This window comes from Narcine bancroftii, chromosome 2, assembly GCF_036971445.1.
Source record: "Narcine bancroftii isolate sNarBan1 chromosome 2, sNarBan1.hap1, whole genome shotgun sequence".
Taxonomy (NCBI): Eukaryota; Metazoa; Chordata; class Chondrichthyes; order Torpediniformes; family Narcinidae; genus Narcine; species Narcine bancroftii.
In genome coordinates, this window is record NC_091470.1 from 365,680,344 (window position 1) to 365,693,660 (window position 13,317).

At 43.1% G+C, this 13,317-nt stretch overlaps 1 protein-coding gene and 1 long non-coding RNA gene across 18 annotated transcripts in view; one reads left to right on the forward strand and one right to left on the reverse strand.

Moving 5' to 3' along the window:
• The window catches only part of LOC138755825 (intermembrane lipid transfer protein VPS13B-like), a 1,263,706-nt gene extending 1,254,888 nt beyond the window's left edge, over window positions 1-8,818 (reverse strand). For 6 of the 17 annotated variants that reach the window (XM_069922506.1, XM_069922508.1, XM_069922505.1 and 3 more), the window contains exons 1-2: window positions 8,607-8,814; window positions 5,599-5,763 (exon numbers count right to left, since the gene is read on the reverse strand). In XM_069922506.1, coding sequence (XP_069778607.1) covers window positions 5,599-5,745 — 147 coding nt within the window. In that variant the 5' untranslated portion in view covers window positions 5,746-5,763; window positions 8,607-8,814. Of the gene's footprint in view, window positions 1-5,598; window positions 5,764-7,598; window positions 7,699-8,606 lie in introns of all 17 variants that reach the window. The other 11 variants (XM_069922510.1, XM_069922514.1, XM_069922515.1 and 8 more) reach the window with 6 other exon arrangements.
• A 64-nt stretch (window positions 8,819-8,882) lies between these two features.
• On the forward strand, window positions 8,883-10,558 carry LOC138755828 (uncharacterized). Its single transcript, XR_011352578.1, has 2 exons — window positions 8,883-9,048; window positions 10,225-10,558. It is a non-coding gene; the product is annotated as an uncharacterized lncRNA (long non-coding RNA).
• The last annotated feature ends 2,759 nt before the right edge of the window (window positions 10,559-13,317 follow it).

A 13,317-nucleotide genomic window follows, 5' to 3' on the forward strand; every position in this document is an offset into this window, starting at 1 on the left:
TTGGAGAAGGTAGTGGATAGAAGAGCCAGAGACATGTCAGAAAAATTAGACAGAATGGAGGGGGCCCTGGTGAATATAACAGGCAGGGTGACAGAGATAGAAGAGAGATTGGGGGCAGGGGAGGATAGAATTGCCACAATTGAGCAAGAAATTAAAGGTCTCCTCAAAAAAAGAGATGAGGTATGGGGGAAGTTGGACTTCCTGGAGAACTTCACAAAATGCTGCAACATTAAAATAGTGCGATTGAAAGAAGACGGGCGAGGCGGGGGGGGAATCTTACAGAGTTCCTAATTCAATGGATCCCGAAGTACAAGGGAAAGGAGGCACTGGGAACCTCCATTTAAATAGAAAGAGCCTTTAGAGCCCCAATCCCTAAGCCAGGACTAGAACAAAGACCCCAGGTCAATCCTTATAAAGTTAAAATATTTTCAAGATAGTGAAAAAATATGAGGGGTGGCAGCAAAAGGGGCAATTCAGAGGGGAGTAAGGGGGTAGAAGGTGTTCTTTTATCCAGATATTAATGCAGCTTTGCTCAAAAAACAGAAAGACTTTGAACCAGTTAAGCAATCTGCAAAGCAGAAGGGCTATGAATGTGTTCTATGTTTCTATATTCTATGAAAATTATGTTGCCGGGGAGGGGGAGGAATTTTTTAAATATACATATATATATATATATATATACATACATACAGAAAAAGAGTTTACAAATACCCTGCCAGTGGACCAAGTGGAAAAGAGTAAAAGGGGAAATAAGACTTAAAAATTATTAAAACTGATAGACTGCAAAGACTTGGAATTCTGTGTAATATAAAGAATGGGCTTTTGGCTGTTTTTTGATTTCAAAAAAATGATACAAGATGTTATATGTAAGAGTCTGGGGGGCTCTGGGACTAGATGGTGAAGGGTGCTGAGGGGGAGAATGGAGAGTGACTGCCAGAGGTGTCAGCACAGGGCGGCTGAGACTTGTGTATGTGTTCTCTTCTATTATTTGGAGGGGTATGATTGTGAGTGGGATGTTGTGGTGTAGGGGAGAATGGATTTGTGGTATTTGTGGTGTCTTTTTTTCCACCAAGGCCTGTCGTGGCTCAGATGGAGTGGAGCCACGGACAGATGGTAAGAGATTGGGTCCGGGGGTGGGGGGAGTGGAGATGGAGGGAAAACACTTAGGGAGGGAGCCCTGGTGTAGTGGCTAAAAGTGTAAAGTATGCTACTTTCAATGTTAATAGCTTAAATGGCATCAATCTGGCCTTCCTCCAAGAGATGCATTTAACAGCATGGGAGCATCAACAGCTAAAAAGGGGATGGGGAGGTCAGGTCATATGCTCCTCGTTTGGCTCAAAGGCAAGGGGGTAGCAATTCTAGTGAGGAAGAGTGTCCCAGTACAGGTGCAGAGGGTTTTAATCACATTGGCAGTGGCCAGTAAGTGCATTGCAGCTACCTGGAGGTCCGACCCTAATCTTAGTATTGAACGATGGAATATGGAAATATAGAGCTGTGTTCCCCTGGAGAAGGTAAGTTCTCATTTGAGAAACAAATATGACACTTTTCAAAGGATTTGGCAGCGATACATGCGCTACATAGGCATGTGGTGATGATTGATTTCCCCCATTCCCTGCTGTGGTATCCTCTCCCTTGCACTACTGCCAATCAAGGAAAGTCAGGAATATATATTGGTCCGTCAGTTCCCCACCGAGTAGCAACAACCCCTGTTTCCTAATTATTAATTATCCTGTTGTATAGTTTTCTGTTGTTGGTCGAAGTGTGAATGAGCTGTCCCGTGTTAGATGTGGGGGGGACTGGAAAAGATGCAAGCTTGTATATGCAGTCAATAATGAGAATGGAGTGTATGTAAATTTGTATACAAGCTGCCAGAATGGCACTAGCAATGTGTATGGCTGGTCAGCTTGTGTGAAAATATAAATAAAATATTTTTTAAAAAGATGAAGTTTGAAACAGATATGAAGCTTGGAAAATAACTCAAGGCAGAGAAACAGCTAGTCAGGATTGCATCTTGAGTTTTCAAAGAGCTTTTTGAAATTTATTCTGCAACCAACAAACTAAAAATGAGAGAAACATGGAAGAAACAGACGTTAAAGGAAAGACGAATATATAAGTGACCTGGCACAGCTGCAGTTGAACTTCTACCATCCACTATCCCATCCTCCAGAAAACCTGAGGGTTCAGCATCGAGCTCAAATGCTGATTCCTGTGCTCCATTCAGCACACCAGCTCCCTGTTCCTTTTGGCACACTATGGCCCCTGGTTCCCACATTACCTTTGAAACACCATGGTCCTGGTTCTTGATTTCACTTTGGCACTCTTGGGCCCCAGTTCCCATTAGAACACCAGGACCCTGGTTACCATACGCCATTTAAATATTATGAATTTGTTCATAATTTTATTACACACTGTGCAACATCTTTAAAAAAATAGGGAATTAAAAGTGCACTTAGGTATTAATAAACAGTAACATCCAATAATCCAAAAAATTTGCCAGACTTGCATAAAAGTCCAAAGATGAGCCTCATCAATAGTTTTACTGTACAATGGGGAAGGAAAAAGGGAAGGAAAGGAAAGAAAATAAAACAAAAAGGAGGGATCAATGTGCAAAAGTTGGCAGAGGTAAATAAAAACCTTGAACTTGACTGACATGGTGGAGAGTATGCAACTAGAATATGGTCTAAGCAGAAAGGTGAAAGGAAAGGCAGTCTGGAAATTCCATAACTACTTGAACATTTCTTCCCCTAACACCTTCCATAGAAAAAAAACCAAGGTGTACTGTGATAAAGACATTCACCGAAAATAATTTCTTCAAGATTGTTCTCAATCCCCCTCATGAAATGGGTGTGAATTCCGAACAAAATCTGAGTGTAATCTCAAAGATGGATTTGAAATTTATCATCGAACTCTAATTATGTGATCTAATGAATGGATTGAAGATAAACATTTTGTAGCTTGTACTGTTAATGTCTTTATTCTTAAGGATAGAGTCGAGTGGTCTGCAATACGAAAAGAAGTGCACAGATTGAGAAGAGAAAGAGAACCATGACTAAGGCTGATATAAATTTTTAATCAGGGTGACATTCATGAACTTGACATATTTAATTAGTGTTAGTGTGGACAAGGTATTAGGTTAATCGGTGTCAGTGTGGGCAAGGTATTAGGTTAATTGGTGTTAGTGTGGACAAGGTATTAGGTTAATTAGTGTTAGTGTGGACAAGGTATTAGGTTATTCGGTGTTAGTGTGGACAGGGTATTAGGTTAATCAGTGTTAGTGTGGACAAGGTATTAGGTTAATCGGTGCTAGTGTGGACAGGGTATTAGGTTAATCAGTGTTCGTGTGGACAAGGTATTAGGTTAATTAGCGTTAGTGTGGACAGGGTATTAGCTTAATTGGTGTTAGTGTGGACAAGGTATTAGGTTAATCGGTGTTAGTGTGGACAAGGTATTAGGTTAATCGGTGTTAGTGTGGACAGGGTATTAGGTTAATCAGTGTTCGTGTGGACAAGGTATTAGGTTAATCAGTGTTCGTGTGGGCAAGGTATTAAGTTAACTGATGGATGAACGATACATTTTAAGTTAAGCTTACAATAGGCGTTTCAATGTGCCTCAAATGCACACGAGTAAAACAAATATCAGGAACATTTAAACCAGATGAATAATATTTATCATTTTAAAGATACTCAAAGAAGTTACATTTTTGAAAAATGAACTAATTCTTGGAAGAATTATTTAGCTCCAATATCAAAAATATCTCACATTATAATATCTTTCAGGTACTGACATGATAAACCTCAAAATGAACTATTTCCTTCTTACCCTTAAAGCCAAAAGGTATAATTTTAAATTTCAATCAGAACAACTTCAAAAGGCAGTAACATTGTTGCGCTTTTCAACCACTATGACAATTTGACAAAATTATTTCAAATTGCTTTTTTAACTAACTAAACTGCAGTCTAATTTGCATCCATTCAAGCAATTCAAGGTGATAAAAGTCACACAACTCCAACCAATTATAAAACTTTACTTTATTGTGGAGATCATTTTCAAGTATATTCAGAGACAAAGCCATAATGTGAGAGATTATGTTATATTTTATATTATGTGTAGATATGTTTTTGGAAGATAGATTGTGGGGTTTTTTACTTTGGTCACACAGATACAAACACTTCAAAAAGATCTCGTTGAAAATGCCAGAACTCTGCTCATGCCAGACATTTCAGACTCCGAATGCCTTTGAAGAATACCTATAGACACTTCACAAGTAGGTGTTAATTAGACATGTGGAGTAGTGGATTATTGTTTTGGAAAGGAACAGTCGATTGGGTCCGGTGCTGTCGTCTGTCTGAATGCAGTTTGCTGTTCAAAGAGGGTCATATGGTTTTCTCTGAGAGAGAGAGAGAGAGAGAGAGAGAGAGCGAAAGAACATGACAAGCTGGTAAGCTTATGGAAAAACCCCATTTGAAGATGGGTTGTGAGTTCTTAGTTCAGCCTGTTCAAAGCATTTACAAGTGGAGATGGTTGGCTGGATAATGTTTCACTTGAAATAAGGGAAACAAAAAGGAACTCTGTGGTGACATGGAGGAAAGAGGTTATCATCTGGAAAACCCTGATGGGGCAAGTTTCTTCAGCAAAACACTGAAGTGGCTAATCGGAAGGAATCAAATGTGCGTCCAATAAGCGACATATCTCTCGGAAAACCAACAAGAACCTTCCTGAGCAGTAATCATTTACCAATTGTTAGGTCTGCTTTGTTCATGAATGAGTGAGACAAACACCAGGCTGAGTCGAAATCAGGGTTCTTTGTTCTTTATTACCGGATTGTAACACTTGCGACTAACCATGTTAGTCGGAGAATGCATTCTGCCGTTATCAGCAAAATGGTGATTTTTTATACCCTTGGATATGTGCTTAGAACATCATCATATCATTACTTGTCCAATGACTAAAACTGTTGCTATCCTTTCCCTGCTAGCTTCCTGCCTCTCAATCCATCAATGTCTCTCTTATCTTGTAAGTACAAGGATGCATTCACATCTTGTTACAGCCCTGTACATTCCCATCTCATGATGTTTTACCTAACAGGAGTACAAGGACACCTCCCCTTCTTGTTACTGCCCTGTACAGGGTAACTCCCTACACATTCCCATCTCATGATGTTTTACCTTACACTATCAAGCACCAAAGCCGAGTGAAATTCATAAATGTTAAATTCTGTGCACAGTATAAGATTTGCCTGACACCAGTGAACTTGGTGAAGTGAGAAGTAAGATTGAATCAAAGAACTTTTTTGAACTTGTACACATTACATACATGTGCGCTTAGAATTAGAAGGGGGTTAAGTTAGATTAAGTTAATAGTAATAAGTTAAAGTTTGATCCTGTTTTTATGTTTAAAGAAAATTAAAAGTAACTTTTGTGCAAGTAACCATTTGTCTTAGTGGTGAATTTCTATTGCTGCTGGGTTTTGGGGTCCTCTGGGCCCATAACATTAATAAAAGAAAACCAAGGCCCCACCCATTAATCTAGTATTCAATCTGGTCCATTAAATTCATACAGTATTGAAAATCATTCAAACTGCAAGTAAAATCGTGTATACCTCTTCCAGAACATCAAGTTTCAATTCCAGTTTACTGAGCACCACATCGCCTCCCCATAATGACAGCTGAAGATCAGATGGCTTCAGATTCTTGATATACCGATTCACGTAGCTCATCAAAATCGGAGTCACGTAAGACTCCAACATTCTGTAAATCTTCTACTTCTGCAAATAACATAAAAAGAAAAGTAGAATCTAGAAATGTCCATAAGTGAGATATATTTCCAATTCCAACCAAGTTCATGTTACATTTAGGCATAATTAGAGATCGAGTTGTATGCTCACCTGGTTTGTACACCTTATTATTACTTATTACACCTTATACTATTGCTCAGGTACTTTCCATTGGCAAAAGATCTGCATACTGTATATGCCAAATTATAAAACAGTATTTGAATCTTAAAAATGTCACTCCAAAACCAGGGGTCATTTTATATGCCTTGTATAATATCCGAACTTTAATATCGAAGGACACACACGGGCATAAAATACTCACATAATTCACACCAACCTACCACTAAATATAAACAGGTTTAACATACTTTAAAACAACAGTACAGCAAATGGAACACACCAGTTGCCATTTGTGACAGCTGATGAATAGCGAAATCTCAGCGCTCTCCCACATTCTGGAAAGCCCAACTGTCGTCGGCTATGAACAGGCTTCAAACAGCCTGTTCAAGGAGCCAATGTTATTTCCTTTTGAAATATGCTCTTAAAATTAAAACCTTTACTGGATAATTTGATTTAAATTTTGTGACAGCATCATTCAATAGCAAATGTCAGTCTTGGGGTAATCTTATTCAGCAAGTATAGCTCAAACCCTACATTTTAAGTAGAAATTCTGGGGTCATCTTATTTACAAATCATCTTATACACCAACATATAGAGCAATTATTGTGAATTAACCTTTAATACTGATGGTGAGGCAAATATGCAAGATCATGCAACATTTTGTACTTTATGCCGCTGTCTGTAAATTTGACAATTGGATGGATAAATTGTTTTTTTAAGAACAAAAATATTGAACAATTTTTAATAAAATTGCACTTTCTTGCAAGTCTCAATTCATTTTAAAGACTTCCAACTTGAAGTACAACTGTTTGAATCACAGGTTATCTCTGGGAATTAATTCTGACATCTACTCCAGACAATCAGCGCCTCTCTCCCAAACAATTGTGAGCTGATGAAACAAATAGAGAACAATGAATTGTGAAAGTGAAAGAGTGAAGCCTTTTTGGATAATTCTGCAAAAAAATTCACTGAAGCAAAAAGACTGAATAATAGTTATTCATGGAAACAAGCCCTTTGGTTTATCCTGCCCCTACCATCCATTAGAATCTCACATTTAACATGAACATGATTTGTCTGCTTGGTACCTGCATATTTGAACAACTGGACAACTGCTCAACAAAGTCCAAAACGTAAGATAAACCAAAGACTGCAAACGCTAGAATCTTGAGCAAGCAATGAACTACTGGAGGAACTCAGCAGGGACATAGCATCCCTGGGTAGAAATAGTCAGTTAAGACTTCAGGTGGGAACATTTTGTTGAGACGAAAGTAAAAAGGGAGTGATATTACACACATGAGAGGGGAAAGCTGCTAAATGATGTTGGGTTTGATTGTAGACAATAGTACTGCTGTTAAAAGCACAAAAAGCTTGAGGGACTCAGCTGGGTCCTTTATGCAGCAAAGACAGATACCAAAGTTTCAGGCATGAGCCCTTAATCGAGTCTGCAGGTGCCGAAACAAAATGGATGGGGTTGGGGGTGAAAGAAGAGGCAGGGTAAAGGGCTCAAGACCAGAACATTGATTATTTATCTTGAAGTAATCTTTATCTTTGCCATATAAAGAACACCGACCGTTTGACCAGCTGAGTTTCTCCAGCATGTTTTTACTTCAACCACAATCCCTGCAGACTTTTGCGTTTTACCGAGGGTACAGGTGCTTTTGAACCGGGAAGCAAAAATCACTGAAGAAATTCAGATCAGACAGTACCCATGGTCAATGAATGTTTCGGGTCTGGATGGCGTCTGACCAGCTTGAGTTCCGCCAGCAATTCTTTGTCCGCTCCAGATTCCAGTTATCTGTAGCTTGTCTGTGGGCAACCAAAAACCTGACTGAAGCCAACATTTTGCAGCTTTTTACATTTAAAAGAGCAACTTTTTTTGGTGTGTGTCATTGTCTTTGCTCAGTCAATCACGTTTCCTAAAACGACGCAAAAGGATTTTTTTTTCCTTCTGAAATTTGGTTAATCACAACCTACGCAAATCAAACTTTTATTTTAATTTACGAGCACGGATGGTGCCCCATCCAGCTGTACTTGCAAACCCCCAGCTGTATTTGCAAACCCCCAGCTGTATTTGCAACCCCCCAGCTGTATTTGCAAACCCCCAGCTGTACTTGCAACCCCCCAGCTGTACTTGCAACCCCCCCCAGCTGTACTTGCAACCCCCCCAGCTGTACTTGCAACCCCCCCAGCTGTACTTGCAACCCCCCCAGCTGTATTTGCAACCCCCCACCTGTACTTACAACCCCCCCAGCTGTACTTGCAACCCCCCACCTGTACTTGCAACCCCCCCAGCTGTATTTGCAACCCCCCAGCTGAACTTGCAAACCCACCCACCCCAGCTGTATTTGCAACCCCCCCGAAAAAGCAAGACGGCCACCGGGAGAGTCATTTGCACAGGACTCAGCTTCTCACAAAGCCAGAAATCAAGTGAGGGGGTTTAAAACCAGAGAAGGATGTGAACTTGAACTGGGGCAAAGACGGACTGGCCCAACAACCGCTGAATTGGGGCCAATCGTTCCACTATTTATATGTTTCGAGGTCATCGTTTCCTAAGAGTGGGGAGTGTCACGAAGAGCAAGAGGTTAACGCCACTGGATCACAAGCAGCCAGAGGGAGGCCGTCATTCCTCAACCGGACACTGGGTCAAACCAGGACTCCCTGGGGCGAGGGGGCGAGGGGACAAGGCCTGAGAAAACCCTCCTCGAGGGACGCACCTCCGCCTGAGAGCGCAGGAGCCGCCAGGCCACCGGCCCCCAACTAGCGCCTCGTTCCGACCCCTCGTGGAAACGCGGCCTCCTCCCACATCCCGCTCCCGTCACGGACGCAGCCGGCGAGCGCGAGGACCGGCGCCGCTCGCTTCCGGTCTCGCCCGCCGCGCCTGCGCGCCGGCGACGCGAGCCGGCACGAGCGCGGCCTGACCCGCCTCCCGTTGGGCCCGGGAGGAGCGCGTCACTTCCGGCTCGGCGCGCATGCCCAGCGGGAGTGGACGGAAGGCCGCGGTGAGCGCGGGCGCTCGGGAAGCGAGGGTTCGTGAGGGGGGGGGGGGGGGGGAGGCGGCTCCCCTCTGTTCCCCGATGGGGGAAAACTGGAGCTCGAGGCCTCTTCAGCTGCTGGCGCGCGGCTTCTGACGGGATCCTTGACTGGACTGCGGCTCAGGTAATTCTCCCAGTTCACCTTCCGCACAGATGCTGCACGGCCTGCAGAGTCGTCACTTCTGCTTTTATTTCTGTTTTACACCAATATGTGCCCCTCGGTCCAAGATGTCATCCTACCTCATAACCCTCTGTCTAAGTGCCCCTTCTCCCGTGCCCCTTCTCCCGTGCCCCTTCTCCCGTGCCCCTTCTCCCGTGCCCCTTCTCCCGTGCCCCTTCTCCCGTGCCCCTTCTCCCGTGCCCCTTCTCCCGTGCCCCTTCTCCCGTGCCCCTTCTCCCGTGCCCCTTCTCCCGTGCCCCTTCTCCCGTGCCCCTTCTCCCGTGCCCCTTCTCCCGTGCCCCTTCTCCCGTGCCCCTTCTCCCGTGCCCCTTCTCCCGTGCCCCTTCTCCCGTGCCCCTTCTCCCGTGCCCCTTCTCCCGTGCCCCTTCTCCCGTGCCCCTTCTCCCGTGCCCCTTCTCCCGTGCCCCTTCTCCCGTGCCCCTTCTCCCGTGCCCCTTCTCCCGTGCCCCTTCTCCCGTGCCCCTTCTCCCGTGCCCCTTCTCCCGTGCCCCTTCTCCCGTGCCCCTTCTCCCGTGCCCCTTCTCCCGTGCCCCTTCTCCCGTGCCCCTTCTCCCGTGCCCCTTCTCCCGTGCCCCTTCTCCCGTGCCCCTTCTCCCGTGCCCCTTCTCCCGTGCCCCTTCTCCCGTGCCCCTTCTCCCGTGCCCCTTCTCCCGTGCCCCTTCTCCCGTGCCCCTTCTCCCGTGCCCCTTCTCCCGTGCCCCTTCTCCCGTGCCCCTTCTCCCGTGCCCCTTCTCCCGTGCCCCTTCTCCCGTGCCCCTTCTCCCGTGCCCCTTCTCCCGTGCCCCTTCTCCCGTGCCCCTTCTCCCGTGCCCCTTCTCCCGTGCCCCTTCTCCCGTGCCCCTTCTCCCGTGCCCCTTCTCCCGTGCCCCTTCTCCCGTGCCCCTTCTCCCGTGCCCCTTCTCCCGTGCCCCTTCTCCCGTGCCCCTTCTCCCGTGCCCCTTCTCCCGTGCCCCTTCTCCCGTGCCCCTTCTCCCGTGCCCCTTCTCCCGTGCCCCTATTGTTCCCGCCTCTTATCACCACCCCTGGCAGGGCATTAAAGTACCCGCAACTTTCTGTGTTTTAAAAAAAAAAAAAAAAAAAATTGCCCCTCATGTCTCCCCTCAACTTTCCTCCCTTCAGACTGTCCTCTGGTCCCACCCTGGGGGAGAAGGAGCCAGCTGTCTCGCTTATTTATGCCTCTCACAATCTTGTGGACCTCTATTAAAAGTCTCCCCTCATCCCTCAAAGAGAAAAGACTTGCCTCATAAGACATCTATTCCAACCCAGACAGCATCCTGGTGAATCTCCTCTGCACCCTCTCTCTCGCTTCCACCTCCTTCCAATAAGGAAGGACACTATACTCCCAAGTTGTCCTCTCACTAAAGTTGTGTAGCGTTGCAACGTAGAGTTTCAGGTTTTAAGTATCTTGTCCTGATGAAACAAGTTGCAAATTAAATGAACAGACTGTTCACAATGTCAGACTTTCCATAATCTTCACCAATGCACCGCGCTGAACCACTGTTACTTCAGCCAGCAACTCGGGAAGACTTGTATGAGGGGCACAGTGCTTGGGAGTGGGGTTAGAGTCATGTTCCACCTCAGAATGAGAGCTGGATTCGATTCTAATTCATTGAAAGTATCCTGTCGGGGCACATAACTGTGTGGGACAGGATCTGCTCTGCCCAAGTTTTTTTTGGCGGGGGGCGAGGTGGGAGGGGTGATGTGCGAGTTGTAATTTTTTTTACACACTAGAACTGCTGCCAGCCTCCCACTTGCTGTAACTTTTTTAATGCAGTCTCTGCTGTCAAGAATAGCTTTTCATTTACTTCACCTCATTTACAAACCAGAACTACAAGGAGATTAAAATGATTTTGAATGTATGGAAGTTCCTGCAGCACATGGTAAAGAAACCTCAGAACTAAAATAAAAGAATAAGAAGAGTTCAAAAGAACAAAATTCAGGTGATGCTTTCATACAAAGTTGCATTTTAGCATTTTTGAAATATTGTAAACAAGGGTTTATTTCATTGCAAAGCTGGATGCCTGCTGTATTAACATTTTAATCATGAATTTGTTCTGAAAATGTATAATTAAAGTAACAATATTTCATAATTGTGTTGGTATGTTTTTTTTATTTGAAACAGAAACAAGGAAATATTTTAAATGATTTTGTGCAACTTTATCCAGTTAGATTTAAGAAATAAATGTATCTTTAAATTAGCAATGAGAGAAATACTTAGAGTAAATAAAAAAAATCAGTGAAGGAATTAATAATAACAAGCATCAAAATCCAGTAATGAGGAATCAAGTAAGGTTCTCGGAAAGTGAGCTTCAATAATGGGAGCAAAACTGGCAGAATGGTTTAACTGAATAACTTGGAATCCAAATGATGTGAATTGTGGTATAAATAGGTCAGTTTCTTGCTGTTTGGAACATAATGCCTGCCCTCTGTTAAATTAATTGCATTGAGCTCCACTTTCTAGAAACAAAATAAGGACCAAGAATAGGTGTTGATTGGGAGCTTCATCGTCCATCACAAAGAGTGACATGATCACATCACTGGCTCCCAATCAAAGGTAAAGCTGCCACATTTGATGCATGGCGGTAATGAAATAGCCAATAGAAGTGAAAACTTCAAAGTTAAGATTTATTGTCAGTGCATGACATCACATACAATCCTGAGATTCCTGTTCCTGCGGCCAGGCAGGATTTCTGCTTATTGGTAATGCAAAATAACCTGTACTCGAGAAAAGATACATATACAAAAGAGAGAAATGTAAACAAGAAGGAAGTGTAAACAAACTGCAATACAGAAAATAAATATTCAATAATAAATGTGTAATGATGAAAAGATGTACTTGACTGACCTCTGCACAGAGCTTGATACAGGCAAACTTCTGTATTTACATTGAGTACATCTGTTGTTTACTAAAACTGATAGATTCACAACTAATCCAAAATCTTAAAGTTGAGTATTTGTAAAGGACCATCAGCAATGGAAGTCTTTAACTTCATGGCTTGACGTATTCCTTGCTATTGCCATTGAGCAAGGAGATTAACTGAGGTACAAGGCCAAATCCAAAAGATTGTGGTCAGAATAAAAATCTCAAATTGAGGTGTCAACCTGGTGAATGTAGAGGCAGGATGACATGCAAAGTTAACATGAAATGAAAATCATGGAAACTGCAGATGCTGAAAATCTAAATCCAAAAAAAAATCCTGGTAATGCTCAGCAGGTAAGACTGCATCAGTCGAAAGAAAAACTGATTCAACATTTCAAGTCTGAAGGGCCTCCAGCCTGAAATGAGCTGTTCCAACAAATAAGTCAAAGCTTTCTCCATCAATTTCCCTCCGTGGATAATCCAATGAAATACTCTTAACTGTAAGTGATAAGAGGTGATTTGTTTTGGCGTTCCCAGTCATCATGGAAGAAAGCTATTTGAATTACTCTGTGTGTTATCAATGAACAGCTGGGCGCACAGGATAGAGCAAAGCTGACTGGAGGTGCTGCAGTCAAATGCAAATGAAAAGTAAGAGAAAATGAACTTGAGAGACAGGGAAAATACATGGTTGCTCATTGTCGGAAAATCATGAGAATGGTGACGTCAGTGTCTCCACTGTAGAGATAAATGTAGAATGAGTGTCATAGTTCTAAAAGGTATGTTGGAACATAAGGGCCTTGATGGATGTCTGCATAAATCTTTGAAAATGATGGAGTGGTTAGTAAAATTTGAGATTCTGAGTCTTAAAGGAATGTCGTCGTATGGAGGTTTCTTTTGAGTCTTCTCAAAGCAGGGTTCAAACCACAAATGGACTATTACATCCAATTCTGATTACCACATTTAACAGCAAATGCATAAAAAATGATGAATTTCATCCACAAAGTTAGTTTAAAAACGGTAGAATTGTTGGAGCCATTACATTTGAATAATTCCTTGATGGTAGTTTATGATTGGGTAAATGTCAAATGGTTTAATGAAGGAGAGTTGTATTCAAATTTGGGGCAAAGTCGTAAAAGCGATGTGAGGAGAAACCTGATCATCATTAGTTAATTTGTTTTCACTACAAAAGTCATTTTATATTTTTTTTAAATCCCAAAGTAGATTCCTTCAGTGTTTGAAAAAACAATCCAGATCAATATTTGAGAGGGAATGTTGTCTGTGGAGAAAGAGCAGAAGGAGTGGGATGATGGATAGCTTTTAGGAGCTAGGATAGATTTGATGCAACAGTTCTG